Source organism: Perca fluviatilis, chromosome 17 (genome assembly GCF_010015445.1).
Source record: "Perca fluviatilis chromosome 17, GENO_Pfluv_1.0, whole genome shotgun sequence".
NCBI lineage: Eukaryota > Metazoa > Chordata > Actinopteri > Perciformes > Percidae > Perca > Perca fluviatilis.
The window spans coordinates 19011289-19036493 of record NC_053128.1 but is presented as its reverse complement, the minus strand read 5'-3'; the positions used below and the strand labels follow the sequence as shown (position 1 = coordinate 19036493).

Sequence of the window (25205 nt, the reverse complement as noted above, 5' to 3'; positions counted from 1 at the left end):
CCAATAAACTGGCTGCTCTGAAAAGAGGTTTATATGAAGAGCTTTACTGACTTTTTTTTTTTTAGGGTCGGTTTCTGCTGAAATGTCGACATCTTCTCTGGTGTGATTTTTAAACAAAAAAAAGTATATAATGGGTAGCTAAAGTGCTCATCTCCCACATAGTTGTATATTTAGCACATGTATTTATTAGCATGTATTAAATTTTTTGGTAATGCCAGTCATTGCTTCTGTTCTTTTATAACACATGAAACGGTGAAAACTGTGTTGATAGCAGAATTTGCCTTCAGTTTTGAACTCTGCTCATTTCAGAAGTTGTAATGTAATAACACTAAATAAATCTGACACAGTCCAGCGCACAGATAAGGACATTTTTCCACCACTGCCTGGGCTATTTAAGCTGTTTGGGTATTTCCTGAACATGGGCCAGTCACTGCAATTTGGTCAGAGGAAAGAAAATTTTAATTATCTGCTGTAGGGAAACAATAAAATAAAACCAGCTTTGTCCCTGTTACATTCGCTCAGCCAATATCACCCCCCTGCTCTACTTCCTCCCTGCCCTACAGTAGAACACTGTTATAGCTGCATTTGAAAAGACTCAGTTGAGATTGCAGGAACATAAATAGCGGATGAAAGGGTGGTTTGATGGGTGGGGGGGCTTTGGTGGTTGTTTTTTTAGTTGTGGGTGTTGGGACTGAACTCTGTAAAGGCTTGTGATTGACCTGGAAAAGCTGAGTTAAGTGAGTGGAACTGCACAGCATTTATCCCCGCTTGAAAGTGCTGACAGGCTAAATGGACTAAAGTTTGGGACTGGCACTCGGCAGACTCTCCTTATACAATCCAGGCTTCAGTCTGATAGTACTGCTCTAACAGCCATATAGTATTGGTGATTCTGCCGTCTAGCTGAGGTCTCTCTGTCAATCCTGGATTGGCTCAGTGCTGCGATTAAAGACTCAGCTGGGGTCCAATCATGACACATCTATGCTTTCTGAGATATGGAGTTGCTGTGGCAACCCAGATGTACAATGAAGGGTAAATAGGAGGCAACATTAATAGCATTTTCAGTCTGGGTAAAGTCGGTAAGCATTTGTGTGTAACGTACAGTAAGTAGAATCAATGTTATTTTAATGTAGCTATCAATCGGGAGAAAAACTATTGTGTAGTCAAGGAAACATGTTTTACATTATGAGGTCAAAATTTAAGATATGATGTGTGGCATTTGTAGCATATTCACCTCTTCTAAAAGAAAAAAAAGAATAAACAGATTGTCTAAAATTCTCCCTGCATGCGTCATTTTCTATATTCTGACTAAAAACAGAGATGGTTTTCTCTGATTACTTTTCCTTCTACAATAGAATTGGATTTTGTGTGTGTACAGAGGCACTTTTTCAGCTTCTTTAATTACTCGCACTAACCTAATGGCTTCAAAAAAAAGGCAACAGTTCCGTTCCACAAGTTGTTTTTCCTCTTTTTTTCTGAACTCAAACACAGCTGCCTCAGTGGAAAAAAGGACAAAACTGAATGCTGCTTTTTCATCTGTGTTTGTCAGGCCTTTTCTCACACAAGCCCGCCAGAGAGAAAAAAGCAGATGGGCTAAGTCTGTGGTTACATATGAATCTGCAGAAATGTGTAGCAGCCGTTTTGAAGAAAAGATCCGTCATATTTCACCCACAAGACAAAAAATAATATAGAGGGGATGAGATAGGCTGAAGGCAGAGGGAGAGGAGCTGTTGTGGTTTGTCAGGGTTGGATCCAGTTGGTTGTTGTCAGGCCTCCAGTTGGCTGTCAGTTCGCCCTGTGGTTCCTTTACAGGCCTTTGCCTAGCAAGGGAGAGGCTGGCAGGATGGCAGGCTGTGGCTGAGCCATAAAACCCATATTCTTACTGCACTTTTGTTAAATCATGTGGACTGTATGTGATGGACATTGTGCTGTTTGGCATTGAAAGCCAATCTTTCATGAACAAGACAAGCAGAACACACACACACACACACACACAAACACACACACTGTACACTGCATGCACTGTATAGTCACATCCCCACATTTGCACATATACGTGCACATGTTGGAGTACCAGCAAGGACGATAACATGTCTGCATGCACATGCACACAGTAACATGCTGCCAACGACTCAACTGAGCACTGAAAGTCTATTAATCTATTCTATAGAGTGAACAGTGTGATTTTGGCTGACAAGCTGGCAGAAAAAGATTTACTGCTGATGAACTGGAAGAAGGACTCAGACGTTTGTGCTTCCTCTTTTCAAACATAATAAAAGAGTTGTATCAGGAAAATCTGTTACTTGGGTTCATAGACATTACATTACACATGATTTTACTAAAATGAAGTTTAACTGTTAGAATAGTGTCCCAGCTAACATTACAATGGTTGCAAGCACTGAGGTTGTTTATATTTTTACTTCAATTTTAATTAAGATATTTTGTTGAGATCGGCTGTAATTCCATATTTTTGCAGCTGTTTTAGACATCAAGACGTTATCACACACACACACACACACACACACACACACACACACACACACACACACACACACACACACACACACACACACTTCACTGCCAACATTGCTGCAACTACCCGATACATGCTGCATAACATCAGAAGGATACGTCCCCTTCTAACGCAGAAGGCGGCTCAGGTTCAGGTTCAGGCTCTAGTTATCTCACGTCTAGACTACTGCAACTCCCTCCTGATTGGCCTGCCTGCATGTGCCATCCGACCCCTGCAGCTCATTCAGAACGCAGCAGCTCGGCTTGTCTTCAACCTCCCCAAGTTCTCTCACACTGCACCGCTCCTCCGCTCTCTTCACTGGTTACCAATTGCTGCCCGCATCCGCTTCAAGACACTAGTACTTGCATACAGGGCCACGGACGGATCAGCCCCAGCTTACATCCAGGGCATGGTCAAACCATATACCCCCATCCCGCCCACTGCGCAGCCAACCTGCTTGCTGCCCCCTCACAGCGAGGGAGAACTAATCACTCAACGAAATCCAGACTGTTCCCTGTCCTGGCTCCCAAATGGTGGAACGAGCTCCCTATCGATATCAGGATGGCCGAAAGCCTACACATCTTCCGCCGAAGGCTAAAAACACATCTCTTCTGACTACACCTCGGATAAAAAAAACCCCTGCACTTTCATATATCTCTTTGTAGCTTTGCTTATTTAAAGCTAATGTACTTGCACTTACTACTTGTTGTCTGGAGTTTGAACCTTCATAGTTGAAAGCACTTAATTGTAAGTCGCTTTGGATAAAAGCGTCAGCTAAATGACATGTAATGTAATAATGTAATGTAACACACACACACACGTAGATTCTCAGAGCTACGAAGCCCATGTTCTGGAGAATCAAAGTAAGTCAATCACAATTGGTTTTGATCTCCGATTACAACGTGGAACTGCACCATTTGATGTTATCCAGTGTCAGTCTTGTGTTCCCTCTCTTTGTCCTTCCACTTTTCAGATGATTTACATTATAGGTTTTCACAATGGTTTACCACAGTAATGACGTTCTGTGATTCTATTTAAGTGGTTTTGGATTCTTTGTTGGCTTCCTGCAGCGGCTATTGCTCGGAAAACTAAACATTATGCTGAATAATCAGGATTGCTCCTGTGATAATGCAGTGACCTTTTATAACAGAAGATATAAAACAGTTCCCATTAGACATCTCAGAGGTTTTCATATTTGGAGTTGAGTCTGAGGTATTCTGGCCCTTATTTATGACAGGTTATTCACACTTGATACATTGATTTTCTGCTGCAAAGATTGTCCCTGAGTTGTAGATTACACACACACAGACACACACACACACACACACACACACACACACACACACACACACACACACACACACACACACACACACACACACACACACACACACACACACACACACACACACACACACACAGAGACAACAAGCAGCCAGCATTTATTTTGGCTCTCCTTGCAACAATTACCAATGGAACTTTGGCCTCAGAGGACTGAAATACTGCAAGTGAGGTTTCTAAAATAGCACAAGGATTCAGTCATCTGAACCTCTTGCATGGTCTGAATACATTAGACACTCACCAGGCTCCCTAAAAGTCATTGTTACACGTTTCCATGAACATGAATATTTGATATATACTTAATCAAGAGCAGAAGGAAAATGTAACTGTTGAGACTATTCTAGGAAGGAAAGGAGAGGGAGTGATTTGGTAGGGAAGGCTTTGTTTCTGTGTTACGTGGGCTTACTTGCTGGGTGCTGCCCAGTAATAAAGGTAAAGATAGGGATGGAAGACTTTTCATCAGCTCAACACTGATCCTTCTTTTTGAATACCTCCATGAAGCTCTTTTAATCAGCATCTTAAGGCCCTCCACAGAAGTAACAGTGGCCTCTTGTCATGCTCAAAAACATGTGGCAGGCTCATAAAATTGACTTAAATCTCCTTTTGTGAAAAAAATGCAGCTTTATTGTTCCTTTCTCTTTTCTTCTCCCATGCCCTCCATCTCCCACTCCAATTGAGAGCACTTGTCACAGCCCCGAAAGAAAGACAAGAGTTCAGAGGTGATGCAGCACAGTGAGCTGCTGAGCCTGTTTCCATGGAAGCAGGATTTTAATTCAGGCATCTCCTCAGTCAGCCGGGGTCCTGCCGTGTTATCATGGGTAACGAGTCATTGATGCTCTGCAGGGAAGAGGCCCTGCTGCCATGATTAAGTCCATTGGCTTTACCGAGAAGAAAGCCAGGAAACACAAAGATCTTTACTTCACACTCCCTCATCCACAGAAGTGAGAAAACTAAGTCGGATGAATTTAGACAGCTGGGACTGCAGCCAGAGCCAAATATAATGGTTTCACATGCAGTTCTGTGAATCCATAGGGACAGTTAGATGTTGTTATTAAGCTCAAATTATGTTTCCTCACTTTTTGTTATTGACTAAATGTGCCGATAATGATTCTCAACATTGAGTGTTATGTTATAAAATCTTATCTGGCTCGAATATCTTGACTGTGGCACGTAATGGAGATCCAGCATCTACCTTTTCCAACACATCAAACCATGTAAATGTCAGTGATTACTGTTGATTTTAGGTCCAGTTCCACTTAATAGACGGAACTGCGCAAACGGCAGCTCGTGAGGTCACCTTGTCAAAAAATAGCTGAGTGCTTCCTCCCAGTCCAAATGCTGTATAGTGTAGTTATGAGGGGGGTCAGGAATGTCAGGAGTAACAACACTTCAGTGCCCAGTGAAACAGGAAGTGTGTTTTCATTAAGGTTACCCTTGAGAGAGAAAGTGTCAGGAGGCCAGACCAAATCCCTCTGGCAACCAACCAAAGATTGCCCTTCAGGCACTCACCTGTCAATCACTGCAGTTTCCCTGTGCAAAGGCTGTGATTTGCTCTAATAGTCCAACATTTGTGAGCTTTGCTGTCCTCAGTTAGTCACTGCCCTTTCTACTGTTACCTCCTATTGGTCAGAAGCACTGCTTGGGGCTCTAGTAGGATAAAATGATGTAAACTGATACTAGAAAACAAACCCAAGAAACTACCACATAGTATTGGGGCTACAATAGCAACTTGTGCATTAAAATCCCTCATGCCATTCTTTGTGTTTTTAATAAGTGGTTCACCTGCCATCACAGTTTTCTCCCAAACCCTTTATGTGAACACAGCTCTTTGTTTACAGTTCCAAAAAGGGCATGAAATGATAAATAATCATATTTCTCTACGCAACCTGGAATCAGATGGAAGGTGAATTGGTGGATGCCAGGTGGTTTTATTTTTTTTTGGAATGATGGGAACATTTTTTATTATATTTTTTATTTAAAAATTATAATTTTTTTTTGAGCCGTTTAAACTGAAATTTAACCCGGTTCGAGCATTTTTATCCCTACTCCTGAAAGTAGTTTTGCACTGTATACCGAGAGAGTTCTGACCTCTATCAGTGCACAAAACCCCCTCTCCCTTGGTGGAGATATCAACTGAGCTTTTCTAAAGGCCAGAGGAGTCTCGGGGAGACCAAGGACTGCAGAGTGTATCGCACAGTTCTCCACCTTGCAAAGCTGCAGCCTTAGTAATGGTTTATAGTAGTTTATTATTTGATATTTCACATAAAAAGGGTGTGTGTGCCATGCCTCTCTGCAGCCAACTTGTACTTGTCCACCCACACTTGAATGTATCAAAAGATTTTGGCTTAAAAAAATAATGTACCGTATAATTGCAGAAATCCCATAGTCACATTATCACCATCGAAATATAAATAACCGTTTCGTGGGCCAAAGATAATCAATATACCAAATTTTAAACAAATCCTTTTTTTATGCCTCAATAACCAACAGACAAAAACAGAGTTGTAAAAACATAAACTCCCCCAACTTTATGGGGCTTGCACAGTAGGCGGTGAGTGATTCTAGTAATCATATTTTAAGAGGCATATGAATTGCGCAAGAGAAAATGGAGAGAGTTGTGTTACAGCAGTGAAGTGTCTGCCTGTCCTTGGAGCTGGTTTAAGTAACGGCTGTTCTCCTTCAGCAGACTGTGGAGAGCTGAAGGCAGGACTGAGCTGGAGGAGGCCATTACTCCTGGCTCGAGTCTTAGTGATCCGTCTTCTGTATGGACACCTGAACCACTCCAACAACTCCACTACTAACTCTGTTACCTCAACCTCTCTCCTTCGCCCGACCACCATCCCATTCCAACTCCTCTACATACTGTACACCCTTACGAACACACATACAGATATAGATACAAGCGAGCAATGCAGGCATACACACACATTAAAAAAAATGTTTTCATCACACCTTAAGATATCACACCTTAGTGCATTTCAGCTTCTTAATATTTTTACCTCTCACGTTTGTATTCTTGTCATGCAGGCAGCTGCAGAGCATATGGCTTGTTTTCTCATAGTGAATGATTGAATAATCAGTTTATAACCTTTTGTGGCTCATTCTCCAGGTGTGTCATTCAAGCCTGCGGCAGATATACTGTACTGTACTGTAAAAACTAAAAGGTAAATGAATAAATTATATTGGATAGATAGTTAGACTTAATGTGGAGGAGCAGGAGAGCTCATAATGGCTTCTCTTTCTCATAGTCTCATACGTTTCTGTGGAACATTTTTTTTTCCTCCCCGTTCTTCCTTTTCACACCCCTCTCCACCCCCACACTCTGCTGTACGTTCTATTTCTGACACAACAGCGATGAGTAATGAATGGTTTTGCCTTGCACTGGTTTTTAACAAGTGAGTGGATTGTATACAGTGTGTTCTGTATATTGGTCTAATTAGAGTTGTGCTGGCACACCCTGGCAGTGCACTGCAACATCCCACTCGATGGTTACAGCCTGGTCTGCAGCCAGTTATGTTTGCTAGTGGGAGAAGAAGTGACAGTGGAGGGACACTGAAGTCCCACCATGGTGGGTCCCTCAAAGACCTGAAGGCTAAATGTGTGTGCTCTGCTTTAGCATCCTGTTTCAACATGAATTACATCACAATAAAGACACCGCTTCCACGATGTACACCACCTCCTTTGACAGATTGCTTTTTCCAACCTGTCTTTATTATTTTTGTCAATACCATCCGATACATTCTGGTCTGTGAATTTTCCAGAGCTCAAGAGATGAAAAAGCTGTCTCCTTTCAGTCAAATCTTTCTTCTTTGTTTACCTCTCACTTTAGTCTTTCCCTACTCACTCGTTCAGAGTGTTCACCTCTTTGTAACCTTTTTCCTCCACTCCTTGTCTTTATTCTGACTTGTCCCTCCTTGCCTCTCAGTGATGACCACATATTTTGGCACACTAGTGACGTACTCCTGCTGCACGTACACTGCTCTCCTTCTCACTTATCTATCTCCTTCACCTGTCTTTCTTTCTGTCTGTCTCCTTCTCTTCCTCTCTAGGTTTAAGTTTCTGTCTTACTGTCTCTCTCTGTCACTTGGCTGTCTCCGACCAGAGTCTTTATGACTGTTGACATGTGGCAATTTCCCTTCGTTAATGAAAAGAAATGTGCCAATTACCTCTCCGGATGTTTCACTGCCAATCAGACACTAACGAGCTGCGAGAGATTGTGTGTGTGTGTGTGTGTGTGTGTGTGTGTGTGTGTGTGTGTGTGTGTGTGTGTGTGTGTGTGTGTGTGTGTGTGTGTGTGTGTGTGTGTGTGTGTGTGTGTGTGTGTGTGTGTGTGTGTGTGTGTGTGTGTGTGTGTTTACATGTCTGTGCAAGTTTGTGTATCTCTGTCTATGTGCATGTTTGAGTCTGTCGGCATGACATAAAGTTGGACCAATGGAATATGAGATGTATTCTTCTGCTGAATTGTATTCATTTGAAATCTTTTCACAAGTGTGGTGTAGAGATCTGCTTACCTTTTCATCTCTGGATTTATTAATGAGTCCTAATTATAGTCGGTGCAGAATAAATGATGGGTGAACTGTTGCTCACTTTTGCTCTCTCACACGTTCCCACTTCTGACACGAGTTCCTACCACTCTCTGTCCCTCGTCACTCCGTCTCCCTCCCACCCCTCCATCTGCGCTGAAAAGCTCCTTTGTTCAATTTTTAATTACCTTCTCATATAAAAGTGCTCTTGACATCTGAACGCAGCACGTTTGGAGAGGCTGCCTGTGTGATTGGTGCAAAATTGGATAACCACCTCTTTGTATCAGCTGTCAATCTCTATTCGAAGAATAGACATTTTACTTACTAATGCCCTGTGCGCCACACACACTAATGTGAGCTCTAAATAACAAAATATTTATGATGTCAACAAAACCCATTGTTTCTCTTGTTTGCATCATCTTTATTTGTTTTTATTGGACTTGTGTTCCCTTCACGAAAGGGATCGGATCTGTCAAATCTTTGTTCTCTAAACACAGAGGTCCGTTTCTCTTGTCATATTTGTTAGTTAATTCAGTATTAAAGATGGTGAAATTGTAAAACAAAAACAACCCTTATTCAATGAATATATTGATGCATTCACTATAATCACTGTAGCCTCCTTGGAATCTATAATGTGTTGTGATCATAGTACATCACTGCTGTCATTATATTGATTACATTTTTGAGTTTAAGATAATGCACAGCAGTTATTTACCTTATTTATAATGTATGTGTATAATGTATGTTATTAGAGGACCTTTTATAAAAGATATCTTGAGTGTTGAAACCTCGAGGAGAAAATGTCACCAGAAGCTACAGTTTAGTGAGTTGTTATTGAATTTCGTCTGGTGCCCCAATCCTGAAAGTCATGACAGATGTCTAACTGCAACCTCAGCAGATGTCAAGGCAGATTTGTTGCTATAAAACTAAAACAGAAGCCAACTTAATAGCACAATACTAAAATTCCTAATTATATACTATCATATATGAACAAACTTTGTGATAAATTAGTAACCATTAAACAATGCTGTGTTGTTAAATTGAGATTGAAGCATCATTCTTACTGAATGTACAGTAGATTTAAATGGGCTATATACAACATTCAGAACAATAATATAGCAGCAAAGCTTCTCTGTTCTTTGTTTTGGTATCCGGGCCGGCCGTTCGTGCACGTTAGTGCATGTGAGTCCCTCCCTTTGAAACTGTTGGCCCTCTTGTGTCTTTATACTGCAGTTATCATCGACTTGTGTAATACAGTAATAGCAGTTTAGGTCTAGAAAAGCAATTTTTTAATAAAATTATTATTATTATTATTCTAATTAATAAAGCTTAATAAAGTGTCTAGTTGTAAATTAAATTAGCAACTGCTAATGTAAAGACATGCTTTTCTTTCTGTGTGGCAAGTGTTACACCTACTGCTGTCATGTTAAGGAATGAAGTCTCTGAGTGTCAGATGCAATGCATACATCGCAACTTATGTCACACAGCACTTTATTGCATTGCGCTCATGTGTGAGAGAGATTGCATTTCAGCTAGGAGATGGCTTGGGAGGGAATCCTTTCCTTCTTGGTTCCATGACATTGATTCAGCTAATACATGTTTATGGAGGAAAACACACTCATATGCACCCAATCAGCAGAGGATGTACATCACGCTTCCAAAGGATTTACTGTAAACCTCTGCTGATATTAAGTTTGCATCTAGTGTTTGTTCGTATGTACTTTGTCATGGGGATAGGTGTTATATGAGCTGAACAGTGTTAGTGTTGTATGCATTGATTTGAAGGAGGGCTGAGTTGGAAGAGTTTAAGTGTGAAATAATTGTGTTGTTGTATTGAAAATATTTTCTTCTCAGCCTCTACTATGTGTTCCCACAGGAAAAGAGAGCAGGCAGCTGAGGTGTGACTGTGATGGCGTCTTTGATATCTGCCATCTCAAGCAAACACAGACACTAGTGAAGCTGGTGATGCATGTAACTCAGTGCATGTCACAATCAGCCCATAATCTCTTTTGAGAAAGTTCTAACAATGCTGGTCTTCCAACAATGCCCAATGTGTTGTACATATCTGCACCACTACATGCCGTTTCTGTGTTGTTTCTTAAGCAATCTAACAACAACAGTGAGCCCGCACACCATTTTGTCTTGGCAGGCCTTATAACAGATTATTGTCCCACTTTTTTGAGATATTTTATCTCTCATGAGAAAGACCCTTTATAAACATCCTACTTATCTTTGCCTGTACTGCTCCTTAGGTTCTTATCTCGTATCAGGCCTTGTTCCTTATGGGATATCACAATACACAGGAAGTTAGCTATTTGCTAGGCCTCCCAATTGCAGGACAGCTCCTTTGAAGAAAACCAGAGAACCAGCAAATCATTTTAAATCAAAGTGGCGACTGAGTGTGAGACAGCATGTGTTATTCTTTTAGAAACTTTCAAAACCTTTACACCTTTTTCAAGAGAAAAAGGATATTGGTGATTTACAGCCAAATAAAAGCTCTAAATGGTCCCCTGTTTTGTGATAGCGCCAGGAGTTCAATACCCGTATCATTTAGAGAAATGAAACTCATAAGGAAAGGTCAGAGAGACTCTCAGCCTCAGAAATTGTGGATTTTTTTTTCTCTACTGTCTGACAATGCTGCTGTTAGTGTAGTGCTTTGTTCTAGGGGGAGAATAAAAAGAGTATGATAGCTATTGACTTTTTGTAGCAGGACCTCAGAGACGTAAACAATTGTGCTCTAATCCTGGCACTCGCTGCGATTTGAGAGGTTAGTCGCGGACAAGAAAAACTATAGCTGTTTAAAGACTTTGCTCAGATTTTTCTACAAGTTAATGAGGTCAACCTGTCTTATATGGCCTCACCGCATCTGTTTAAAATACTTTTCTGCTGTCTCCAAGCTGTCTATCTTTTCCGTTTTTTTTCATGTTGTCCTCTTTTCTTCTTCTCAGGTGGAGTGGTTAAAGAACGAGGAAGTTATCGATCCTGCAGATGACAGAAACTTTTACATCACCATCGACCACAACCTGATCATCAAACAGGCCCGTCTCTCTGACACTGCCAACTACACCTGTGTTGCGAAGAACATTGTGGCCAAGAGACGCAGCACCACCGCTACAGTTATCGTCTATGGTAAACTACTACTGTCTTAACACTGAACAACAATTAGTCTCACTCTCCTAGTCTATATACATGATGTTCCACTCCCGGGATTGCTCCGGTGCTGCCGGAAATTCCGCCAGATCACTCTCTTTTCGCCCGGATGTCCATTACCTTTTGCTTTCTCTGTGTTGGAATTTTAAACTCTGGTCGATTTATGAGGACTATGGTCCTACTAACTGCTCCTCAGATCTCTGCAGGCTAAATCCAGACAGCGAGCTAGATTGTCTGTCCAATCTGAGTTTTCTATCATGGCTAAAACAACTTTTGAACGTACACATGTTCCACCAAAACAAGTTCCTTCCCGAGGCTGTTTTGCAGCGGCACCGTAATTGTGGGCTTAGCGCCCATCCAAGACCATTGTGATTGGTTTAAAGAAATGCCAATAAACATTTGTCTCACGTTTTTCTCCCATCCCGGAATGCTGTGTGGACTAGCCAGACCCTCCTCCGTAGCACTGTGGAGGAAGGTCTGGCAAAGCGAGACTACACATCTCCTGACCTGCAAACTCTTCCTCCCTACTTTTCACATGAGGGATCAGTAGAGTCAGACACTAGTGCAGAGGACAAGTGTTGAATTCCTGTAAGAAGGCAGCTCAACTCATTCACATACAACAAATTTCAAAGTCATTCTGCATAAAGCAAATCCCTGTCTCTCTCCCGCAGCATGTAACGTTCACTCATTTTGTTCCTGCCGGAAGGTGTGCAAGGAATGGAATATTAGTGATTTTCTGAACTGTAAGCGAGGTGCTGATGTGGCGCCGCCATACTTAAAGAGACTCCTGCTGTGGTTTCACACAGACTCACCCACTGTTTCCCTAACATCAGCTAACATGACTGTTATAGCACGACATGGCTGTGAAGTTGGAACTTCAATGCCTGCTGGAGGCCATGCATATTCAGACTGAATGAAGAGGTTTTGCATGCATGTGGATGGATACCCACACACTAGACAAAAGTAAACAGATGCTTGGCAGTGAAACTTTTGTGGTGGAAGTTTTCTTGTTAGCAGCAGGATTGCTTATCAAAAAACACAAGATGAGATGAATTAAAGACTATTTGAGAATTAAACCAGAGTTTGGTCTTTGAGTATTTATTTACATTTGCAAATGTAGAGAATACAGTTTCACAAGTACCACGGCACATCTGAAAAAATCTTCTGACTCAAGCTAATTGTCAACACATCGTATAGTAAAAACTCCGTTAAAGCCACCCCTCTCAAAGATATCTTTAGCAGCCTGAAACTGGAAAAAACATACCATAAACAGTCAAATGTTTTACAACCTTCCCTGCTCCTGTTCCTGTTCCTAACATTAGCCTAAACACCTTATCTGATAAAAGTAAACAGAATGAGGGTCTGATGTCCTCTCAACAAAAAATAACTTCAGCTAGACTCAAGGTTTACGATTTCAGCTCTTTCACTTGGAGTGAGAGTCTTCACAAAATGTATGAACATAAGAGAATCTTGTAGGATATTAAAAAAATCATTAAACAATTATGTTAAAATAAAATGTTGCCATTACACTTTCACCAGGGTTAAGTTTCAAATCTATAATTTCCTTGTCACTTTTCACCGACTCATGAACATTGAGAATGATGTGGCTAGTGGGGATCATTTTAAGAGTGAGATAGAAACAAAAACACAAAATTGTAAATCCAAGAGAACCGATTTCAGGGACAAAGGTCGTTGTCTGTGCAAGGCTTTCCTGTCACTAACGCAGACTATTAGCGTCGAAAAACTGCTTTAATGTCAGCTCATCCTTGAGTGAGTACAACAAGCCTGTCTGTTCTCTCCTTGCTTTTTTACCCATAATGGGGTACTTAATGCACAGTTGTGCTGTATTTGAAAGTGCACATATTCCCCCATAAAGCAGCATGACAAACCCAAAGGATGAGGGACAATTGTGTGTGTTGTGTGTGTGTGTGTGTGTGTGTGTGTGTGTGTGTGTGTGTGTGTGTGTGTGTGTGTGTGTGTGTGTGTGTGTGTGTGTGTGTGTGTGTGTTTGTGTGTGTGTGTGTGTGTTTGTGTGTGTGTGTGTGTGTGTGTGTGTGTGTGTGTGTGTGTGTGTGTGTGTGTGTGTGTGTGTACTCGCATTTCTATACCGATGGGGACCTTGACCTGAATACACACTCACAAGGTGGGGACTCGTGTCACCGTGGGGACCAAAATCAGGGTCCCCACGGGCAGACCCTCTCAAAGCATAGAAAACAGCTTCCTGATATGCCCAGTATCAATATCTCCAATGTCCCCTTTGGGGGTTTTCATGAGAAAATGAATGTGTGTGTAAGACGCTGACGTCCTACTGGCAAACGGTGGTATTGCAAGTGTGTGAACTTTTCTGTGAACATGCGCCCCTCCTGGTAATAAATGGTATTGCAGCATAATGAAAATTTAACTCAGTCAATGATGCACCCCTCCTGGTGGGAGATGGTATTACAGCATAATACAATTTGAACTTTCTGTTAGCCCAGCCATAGTAACTCAAACTCAGAATACTTAAAATTAAAGTCCTACAATTTGATCAATATCTACTGGTTTAACATAAAATTCAAAATTCAATTCCACTTAAAAAAGCTATCTCTGCTTAAACATGTCCTAGAATGTGCTTTTTCTTTTGTTTAATTTGCAATTATAACTAAAATGAGGCTATTTATTGTCTAACATAAGAGAATTATGAACAAATCTTGTTGCCTTAGTTAAGTTAAATGTTACATTTTACTGTAATTATATTGCAGATAGCTAGTTTATCTTTGTGTCATAATACTAAAACTGTATTTACTTTGCCAGTTACCTGTTTATAGACCTAAATTATCAAGATAGGATTACTGATTTTCAAAATGTTTTTTATCCTGATGATCCATCAAATATACTAGTGAATTAGTGAATCTATTTACAAATGGTTATGAAACTGTAAAAAACACACCTCACTATAGGCCTATTGGCCCTTCAGATCAATAGATAAATCTTCTTGCTCAGTTATTTCTTCATAGTTTTGTTTCATAACATTAGAAACTTGGTAATATAGGCTACTAACCATGCATGCAACATCTTCATCATGTCAAACGCCTGTGCCTAATATCTTCATTACCTCATTCATCTAATATAACTATATAACCAGACCTAGTAACCTTGCAAAGGTTCGATTTGTGGATTACAGCTCTATTACATTACATGTCATTTAGCGGACGCTTTTTTCCAAAGTGACTTCCAATTGTTACATATGTCAGAGGTTGCACGTCTCTGGAGCAACTAGGGGTTAAGTGTCTTGCTCAGGGACACATTGGTTGATGTATCGCAGTGGGAATTTAACCCAAAACCGTTATGCTGGAGATGGGGTTTCCCATCTGGCCACATATTTCCAAAATACGAATAGGAAACATCATTTGAGGCTCAGAAAGCACACATCTCACTGACCATGTCTCTCGGCACTGGAGCCCTACAGTGCAGTTTGCTCTCCCTTTGCTACGCTCCTGTACACTACTGACTGGCCCTCCAGGACCCCCTGTAAAGCTTATATGCAACAATGATGTGTCAGCTTACAGACATGATGTCAAGCAGCTGGCATCCTGGTGCAGCCACAACAACCTGTAACTAAATGCTCAGAAGACATTGGAGATGATTGTGGACTTCAGGAAGAGCCCCCCCTGAGCACCCTCCATCTGCCCTTAAAGATGATAGGCAAAGGTTCGAAGATAATAACCCCATTCAACAAGTATCACACGTTCCACATTCCAGCACTCTTTCAATTTTCAGGAGTAACCTTCTAATACAGTAGCTTCCGTGGCAAAAGTTTGAGCTTAAAGTTCCAAACGCACTATGGCACAAAAAGTCTAATGCCTCTACTGATGGGGGGATCTGTAACATACAAAACCTTTGCCTAAATAGCGACCTTTTCTACAATACTGCTGGTTCTGTGGTGTTGGCGCTTAAAATCTGATGCCTGCAGTGCGCCATGGAAGCATCAAATGAGGCAGGTCAAATAAGGCAGGTCAAAAGAACTGCGCCAATTATCGCTTCAGTGCTTTGGGCCTTGATTTACAGCATACAACATATTTTTCTTTGATAGAGAGCAAAAATAAAAGGTAGGCTTTAATATATATAGCCTATTTCATAATTATAACTTCTGTAATATATTTAAGTTTCGAAAAGTTGGGACCTTTACCTATCATCTTTAACATTCTTGGCTCAGTAGTCACCACTGGGACACACATTTAAGAATACACAATATCCCAGGATCTGAAGTGGGATGCAAAAATCAACACCAATGCAAAAGGCTGAAAGAGCATACTTCCTGCTTCTGGTAAGGTTAAACAGGACTCAGGACTTGGCCAGACTCAGCTGCATTATCCAGTTTGCTAAATTGATCATTGGTTGAAAGCTACCATATCTATGTTTCCCCTCATTAACAAATAACTGTATGTGTATATATGACAGCCTTCTGCCACAAACCCCTTATAACCCTCACGCCCTGCTATTGCTATTGCTTACAAAGAAATCTGTATATTCTGTTTGATAAGATCATTACTTACCCTAGCCCAGATTTCCTTTTTTACACTCAGCCCAACCTAGTTTGATAAAAATGTAATATGTTTCACATGGATTAATCATGGTGCTGCATCTGTATCCTTCATAACTTGGGCTGTTTAGGTTTAAACAAACAAGCACGCTTCTAACTGTGTGTTCAGGTGTGCCTGGATATTACAGAACTATGGGTCTTCATGTTGAGGTAAATTTCACAAAACAGAAAAGTCAAATCCATAATTTAAAGTGTGTTTTCAGTCATCCAGGTCAGAGGATGCCTTGAATTACTCAGCAAGAGCAAAATTGTCTTAAAATAACTGCAAAAAAATCAGCAGTCGTCCATTTTAGTAAAAACATGACCAGTCAGGGTCAGTAAAATTGCAATTTCCATATTCCCTTGAATGCAGCAGTAGTGCAGGTGCAGATTGCAGTCCTCCCTCCCCCACCCAATATGTCTCAACTGACCTGGTTGTGACCTCTGAAGCAGAGAGGCCCAGAGGAACAGACAGTTTGGCATGAATTCAGTTATTTCCAAACAAAACCTCACGTTATTTTATGCTATACATGTTCAATAAAGACTAATGTATTAAATATGTATTCATTATAATTATATTTATAGTTATTTAAGAGATGATTAAGATATTTTGATACTTAAGTAATAGCTTACAACAGGCCATAGTATGTTGTGATAAAGGCACAACATATAGCAGGGCAGATAATGTTAGCCTAGCACAGACTTTTTGCACAGACTATTTCCTTTTACATAAAGCTAATGAAAAGGCACACAATAACAAAACTAACTTAACAATCGAGACAGAACTAGACAAGCAACTAACTACTGGCGGCAGTGGTAGAAGAGCAACTCCTGTTTTCTGCTAGATTAAAATTGCTGTGTTTATCAATGAAGAAGGCTTTTAAGAGAGCATAGACAACAACTTCAATTCCTTTTAGTAAAGGGCTGTCTGATGGCAAAATAAAGCGGCGAAAAAATTCTAAATATATACAGTATATAGATACTTCGCCAACCAACTCTGTTTCATGGCAGTGTGTGTGCAGATGAACAGCTTTTGTCCGTTGCACCAGCTATCAGTTTGTGTAATGTTGTATCTCAAACTTGGAGTGATACTTGTTGTTCAAAGGAATTCTAATTATAGCTTTTGTATGTGGTTGTTATTATATCACTGTTATGAACCAGAACAAATCAGTTTGCTTGATTTGAGCAACCTTTTTATATTATGGTTTTGATAGTTTAGTTATGCCATCTCATTGCTGGACTACCATACCTGATATTCAAGCTCATTTGAAGGTTTGGTGCAGTTCAGCTTTATTGCTTGCCATCCATTCTCCCTTTTTTCCCCACCATGGATACTTCTGATGTTGCTTCAGATCTGCATCTTATCCCTACATTTCATTTACATATAGATAATATAGTATAAGCTAACAATGATGAATACATTGTTACTTTTGTAATTAACTTTAAAAAAGCTGTAAGGCCTAAAGAGAACTATGAATACAATTCTGAAAACTTTAAGCTCATGTATTAATAACAATACTCCAAACCATATAATTTCTATGGTTCAGACTGCTTAAAGCTGCTTACACATAAAAGCCGGCAAAATCGCTCTGCGCGGGCCAATCCATTGAGAGCAGTGCCGCCCAACTAGGCACTGCGCTACCCCTGGCATCATGCACCTCTCAGAATTGCCGAATTGCTCGCTTGCTCTCAGCACAATTACATTTTTTTCACTCAAATTCTAAATCAAACAGGACATCTTAAAGGCCCCTTTCAGTGTATTTTGACATATTTATGGTATTTCATATTTTTTGAGTCATTTTCATGACAATTTTGAGTAACAAGTGAGAGGCAGTTTCTGTGTTGTTCTAATAATTGTCTCATTTGTGGTCTGATAAACACTGACTTTATCAAATTGGAAGTTTCTAATATATTATAGAAGAGTTTAGACCAAAGATTGGCGACGAGACACAACTGTTTTAGAACATTGCAGTTTCAGCAGTCTAAACTGGCTCATCTCAGCTGGACACAAACCGGCTAATGGTGTTGCTGCGACTCAGCTGGTCAAGTCTCCAGAGGCTGGTTTTAAAACGTTAGAGACGTCTTCTGTTTCAACAGAAGTCAGCTGGTTGAGTGAGCTTACAAACTATAGAAATAAAATGATCCATAATGCATTTATTTCTGTTACAAACTCTCAGCTGGTGGAAATGGCAGTTTTAGACAGTGGCTCAACGAGCGCTGCAACCAGGGTTTGTGGTGGAGCGAGTTAGAGAGAGATTGAAGAGAGGGAGCATGCGTAGAACAAAGTTGAGAATCAGAGAACTACAATATATGAAATATATTTTGATGAATGTTATGAACATGTAAGATAAAAATATGTATATTTATTATTAATTAATTTTGTATTGATGGGGAGAAAAATTTATTAATTTAGTATAAAAACAACCCAATAATAATGAAGAAATTAATTTCAAATAATGCCAAATATTTGTCTGCTTATATGCTAAAAACTTTCAGTGTTTGTAGCGTATGGTTTAAATTGTAGTCTTAAATTGAGCTAATGTTACCACATTTAAAAGAAAACACTGTTACACACAATCTGTCATGTTCAAGTCCCCATCCTGACCACGCCCACCCCCCACTCTGGCCATGCCTTTACCATGTGGCAAACATGAGGTGTGTTTGCTCCTGCGTGTCCAGGCCCTCCCCTTACATTAGGTGAGTTTGGCTGCGGTGTGAACTCAAATATCAACTGAACGGATAAGAGCACGCTGACATGCACAAGCATCTATACCAGGGGTGGCCAACCAGTTCAGAATAAAGAGCCACAATAAAACACGCACCAGCAGCAAAAAGCCACACAACACATGCAGGTCCACATTACAACAGCAACCATGACTTCCATATCTAATGAAAGTCATAATACATAGCAGTTTTCATAGTTTTTTTTTTCTTACTTAGATGGACTCAGTGGGAAACCTGACAGTCTTTGTTACCCACAATCCTTTTTAGGTCTGATTGTACTCGGTTGTGGCCACTCTTTCACTCATTTGTCACTAGAGGGGCTTTCAAACAATCTGACTCAGCAGTGAAAGGGTTAATATTGAGGAAGGTGATCTGGGGCTGCTTTGTTTTCCTCAGGCTGCAGAATCTGTCCATAAAAAACTCTGCTGCGTTATTTTTTATTTTAAAATAATTGTCAGATGCATTCAAGTGCTTTTTTTAACCAATCTGAAATGTTTCAAAAAGTTAAAAAAAAAAAAAAATCCACCAATAACACAGCCACACAGTAAGAGCCTCAAAGGAGAAGGCACAGAGCCGCATACGGCTCAAGAGCCACAGGTTCGCCACCCCTGATCTATACAGATATTTTGATGAATGTTATGAACATGTAAGATAAAAATATTTATTATAATTATTATTAATTTTTCCTAATGAGGAAAAAATGTATCCATTTAGTATGTAAACTTGTCATTGGCTTAATTTTGAGGAAAAAAACTAACTAATAATAAATTAAAAATTAAAAAATAATTATTTTTATTTCAAGTTAAGCCAAAAGCATTCGTCTGCTTATATGCTGAAAGGTTTCAGGGTTCGCTTTGGTTTCGACGTTTTCTCAAATTGAGCTACTGACGCCGCTTAAAAGAAAACACTGTTACACACGTATGTCATGTTCAAGTCCCCATCCCGACCATCGCCTACCCCACTCTGGCCATGTGGCCAGTGTGTATACCGGAGTCCCCATGGTGTCCAGCCCCTCCCCTCACGCCAAGCTGTGAACTCGCGTCAGATCTTCACTGCATGGACGGAGCAGGCTGGAGTCATGGATCAGGGAGAGATGGTGAGTCTAAAATTGATTTTACTTCCATTTAAACCGTGCACAATTCTGTTTAAAATAGATTTGTACTGTTTTCACATGTAAAGCAACTCTTATAGATACATTTGAAAATAAAATGTTAGAAGGCTAACTTATATCTTGTCAGCCAAATAAGTTAATGCTAGCTAGTTTACTGGCAGCTAACATTACAGTTTATAAACCAACACCATCTTAGTTTACAGTAAATTGTGCCGTCCGTTGTGTCAAATGGAAACCTTAGTTTAGGACAGTAGCAGGTGTGGTTCTCAGGACCAGGTCAGCCATTTTGTAATGTGCACATGCCGTGACCTTTTGCCATTTTGCAACTTTTACCATACGTGTGTGTGTGTGTGTGTTGGGGGGGTTTAAACAAAAGTATAAATCAAGAGATGGCTGCAGTAATGTTAAATGCACTGATACTGAGCTGAAATGAAGTGTACTGCAACATGTGTCTTGCAGTCAGAATCAGATAGTGCTGTGTGTGGAGGTGGGGGGTGTTGAGTGAGAGGGAGTGGTGACTACAGAAGGAGAGGGGGCTGGGGAACTATTTTCTCCAGAGAGATAAATATGTTGTACTTAAAGATTTTCCCATAAAAAAACCATCCTATCATGTTTTCTGGACTAATATTTGACAGTTTTGTAGTGTTAATTGGTTTATAAGCTTGTATTGTAATCTGCATATTTATTTATTACACATTGAGCATTAGTATGGCTTAAGAAAGATGTATAATGTTGAAAGCCCCTTTAGACTCAAAGTTTTCATTATTTCGTCAGACACAATGGAAATATAAATTTTTGTAGCTATTAATTTATTGAAAATATGGACATACAGTGTTATACTACCTCTCTGATGGTGCATGTGACACGTACTGCCTAATCTACTGTTAATAAACTGGAGAAATGCAGCTAAAATGTGTGACTAATATGATATATGATATGACTTGCAGGAAGAAGATTTGACAACCATTCATGGTCACCGTGACAGCCCTTTAAATTCTTCAGGTCAGTAAAGTGATGATTAGGACAACTCGTAATATGAATTTGCACTTAATGATCTCTTTTTGGTCATTTTGCTGGTACACATTAAATATCTGCTATAGAATGTTTGTTTGGAAATATTGTCATGGAAATCAGTGTTGGTTTGGTGCATGAGACTCAGAAAGTTGATGTGTTGCATGGCAAAGGCTCGATTTGCACGAGTATTCCACCTGCAGTTTTGTTGATAAATCCAACTTTCTGAGTCTCATGCAGGGTTATCTCTGCCATTATAGAGCTTAGGGGCAGCGCCAAAGCATATAAACATAAAAACAATTTGGACATCATCTGGACTGCAAACATAGACTGTATAGAAGCCGATGAACAGGAGGGGCTCCTGCTTGTTGTCTTCTGGACACGTGCTGTATGATGGACACAAACAGTGTTACAACCACACACACACACCATGCATGTTGCACACGCAGCCCCAGGTACAGCCGACACATTAGATAGTGTGTGGTGGAAAAAGAGAGGGACTGTGAGTATAAAGTTAATAATCATTTGCATAATAGATGTGAATGTAGAATTTTAGTCTGTGTACAGTATATCTGTTGGTAATTGCTACAACTCCTCAAGACCAAAGCCAAGTTCCCGTCTCCTGCTTGCTACCTGCTGGTTTAAAGTGAAACGGTTAGCCAGCCCGGCACAGAGCTAGCGACAACTTTAGCTAAGGTTCACTCACCAACCGTGGGCTGACCTTTAAGGTGGACAAGCTATTCTCATTTTAGTGACAAGCTCCTCCAAGTTTTGCTTCTAATGATCCTTCCCTAGCTGCAACCAACAACAACTCGGCTAAGCTTTTGCAAAAATAACTGTTTAATGACATCACCAATATGCAAATGAATGTGTGACGTCATTGCACCTAAGCGCTCTGAAATCTCAGGGAAAACCCTGTCATGCACTGTCACACATCAAACAATGCAATGTATGAAACATCCTCAACATTCTATGGCTGCCATCTTATAGTTTACCAAATGAGATTACCCTGATGCTCTATAACGTTTCAATTTGATCTATTTAAGTTCTGTTGTAAACATATTTATCTCCTGTCATATCTTTACTAATGACTATAACCCCATTAACACTCTCTGACAGTGCCTTGAAGAAATAGATACTTGGATGTCACAGAACTTCCTCCAGCTTAACAAAAATAAAACTGAGGTGGTAGTTTTCGGAAAGGAGGAAAGATGCAAACTTTCTACCTTGCTTGAAAGGAAGGGCTTAATAGCAAAGAAAGTGGTAAAAAAACAACCTTGGTGTCCTTATAGATAATGATCTAAATTTTAGCAGTCACATTAAAACAGTCATAAAATCATTATACCTTCATCTTAAAAATATCAATAAACTAAAAGAATATATTTCAAAGGAGGATCTTGAAAAAAATCATACATGCTTTCATTTCTAGTGGGATTGATTATTGCAATGTGCTGGACTCCCTAAAAAGACTTTAAAACCACTCCAAATGGTACAGAATAGTGCAGCCAGGATCCTTACTAAAACAAAAAGAACAGATCATATTACGCCAGTCTTAAAGTCCTTACACTGGCTCCCAATTTAATACAGAATGGATTCTAAGGCACTTCTGTTAGTTTTTAAGTAACTAAAGGGGATGGGACCAAACTACCTGCATGACATATTCCAACAACATTCTCAACCAAGACACCTTAGATTAAAACATTAGCAACTACTACTGAAACCTACTGTCAGAACAAAACAGGGGGAAGCAGCTTTTAACCACTATGGTGTCGATCTTTGGACCAGCTTCCAGAGGACATAACAAAATCTGAACTTGAAATTGAGATTTTCACTCATAGAAAACATTCTCACAACCTTGATCTGAATGTAATAACACTAATTCACAAATGTGTAGATTTATTTTACCATAGATACAATGACAGTAGCAAATTTGTAATGCAACGTTTACTGATTTTTATATATTATTATTATTTATATTAAACAATGATGGGTAAATGTTGCATTACAAGTTTGCAGCTATCATTGTATCTGTAAAAATCAATCTACACATTTGTGAAATTCTTTGTGTGAATATTTTTCAATAGGTGGAACATTTTCTCTCACGTTTTGCACCATATTTACCTTCATAGTCATAAATTACTGCGGCAAGGCAGAAACATTAGCTATTTGTTTACAATGTTGTTTTCCCTGTGTATGTATTTTTAAAGTGGAAAATGTAAACAGACCAACAGCTACCTGTAATGACTGCCTATAACTGCACCCTCAATAATAATGTGATCATCAGCTACAAGTTTATGAGAAAAGTTCAGCAGCATCATAATTCAATTCAATTTTATTTATAGTATCAAATCATAACAAGAGTTATCTCGAGACACTTTACAGATAGAGTAGATCTAGACCACACTCTATAATTTACAAAGCCCCAAAAATTCCCCCAAGAGCAAGCAGTTCGACAGTGGCGAGGATAAACTCCCTCTTAGGAAGAAACCTCGGACAGCACCATAAGAAGAGCTGTAGCTAGTAACATTAGCATTATGTTTTATTATGCTTAGCAACTGTATTTATTCAGTCACAGCATTCTTGCCATAGGCCCTCATACATGTTATCGGTTCATTATGGCTGCTGCTTAAACTCACGCCGTAAGTCAACTAGCCTGCAACACAAATCAAACAGCCTACCTTTCTGTCATGCCAATGTAAACTTCCTACTTTTCAAGCAAACACACCTAGCAATCTCTTCCTCTCTCTGCATCATGTTTTTATTGAACAACATGGCATCATGACTGGCTTAAGTGGGCCATTGCAGGATGATCCAGTATTTAGCCTGAGTTGTAGGTTTCATATTTTTTCCAAGTAAGGTTTTGCTTTGTGTAAGTCATTGTATTGTAGATTTTGTTTTATAAAATCACAGTGTTGTACATAATCTCAAATAATAATAAGCCTACATGAATCCCACTATAATATGTCACATTTTCATCATTAGGTTAATCTGGAAAAAAAATGCTTGTTAGGCTTTATCCATCATCATCATCATCAGTGTCAAAGATTACAGCTTTTAAAAGGTCACCAAAAGGTAGAGTAGAGTCAGTCAGTTTAGCAGGTTATACTAGGTAATGCGGGGTGCATAGTAATACTAATATGGAATGTAGTGGGAGAGGAATTCTAAAATAAATTAGTTTTAACAGAACAATTATCAATAAGTAAATGGCATACATTTATTTTAACTAACAACAATAATTGTTTGCTTTGTATTTAATCCCCAGGAAATGGACCAGAGCTCTTCTGACTCTACAGTGATCCTTGAACTAAGTTCCGTCCCTGAAAAGGAGGACATAAGTGTTCCTGAACTCAAGAGAGCAGAAAGTGTATTTGTAAGTTCACATACAATCCAATGCACAACTTGGTCTGACAATAACAGTAGTGGGGGAAATTGTATGGTTTTAACCTGTTAAGTCCGACGGACCTGGTACCGGTTCCACAGCACTAAGTGGTCGCAGCTATTGTAAATTTGTGCTTGTTTAAAACTCTAGCTTAATCACAGCCAAAACATCTTAAACTCTAGACCAATACTTTTCTTAGCCATTTTCAGAAAATATACAAATTTGGCTCACTACCACTGATGGGATTTGGCCTACTCCTCCGGTACTTAAATTTGGTATTTAATGATATGGCATTTTTCTGTAATCAATAGTATTAAAGGAGAACTCCTGGCAATTTTTACAATAATCTTGCTATACCTACTGTATGTGAGTACCGTCGATAGCAAAAAAAATGAGCCGATTCGGTGCTAGCAGCACGGAGCTAATACAGCTAACACCCAGAGCTCTCACTCAGCTAAAACGGCAGTTTTGGGGGCATAAGATAAAGAGGGCCTTTGTGCCTCTTAACAGACACAAAATGCAATTAAAACATCTGTACAACATGAACAGGGCCCTTACATGACAACAAGATGCATTTAGCAACTTAGCCATTGTTTAAATTCACCTACCCTGTTAGCTGCTAGCTGCCGTCTGGGATGAGTGAGTGTGTTCAGCCAGGCTTTGGTAATAATCATCACGCAGCAGTTCTGTGTGTATTTGTAGCATATATATCCATTTTTGTGTGCGTTGGTGAGTTGGAGTCTTGCCAGTGTTGATTGTTGTGGTTTCCTTAGCCGGGCTAGCAGGCCCGCCGGCGCCCCTGCTTCTGCTTCCTGCCCGCCTCCTGGCTTACCGCCGACAACAATCCAACGAGCCCGCTGGTCTGGTGGATGTCCTCCAGAAGACCATTTAAGCCT

The 25205-nt window shown here is 39.9% G+C and overlaps 1 protein-coding gene and 1 long non-coding RNA gene across 4 annotated transcripts in view; both read left to right on the top strand.

Annotated features, from left to right (window-relative positions):
* Positions 1-25205, top strand: part of unc5c (unc-5 netrin receptor C) — a 146711-nt gene that overhangs the window by 78148 nt on the left and 43358 nt on the right. For all 3 annotated transcript variants that reach the window (XM_039779257.1, XM_039779256.1, XM_039779255.1), the window contains exon 5: positions 11322-11502. In XM_039779257.1, coding sequence (XP_039635191.1) covers positions 11322-11502 — 181 coding nt within the window. The remainder of the gene's footprint in view (positions 1-11321; positions 11503-25205) is intronic.
* LOC120545174 lies at positions 19872-24756 on the top strand. The gene is made up of 3 exons (XR_005636630.1): positions 19872-19904; positions 20867-20921; positions 24193-24756. It is a non-coding gene; the product is annotated as an uncharacterized LOC120545174 (long non-coding RNA).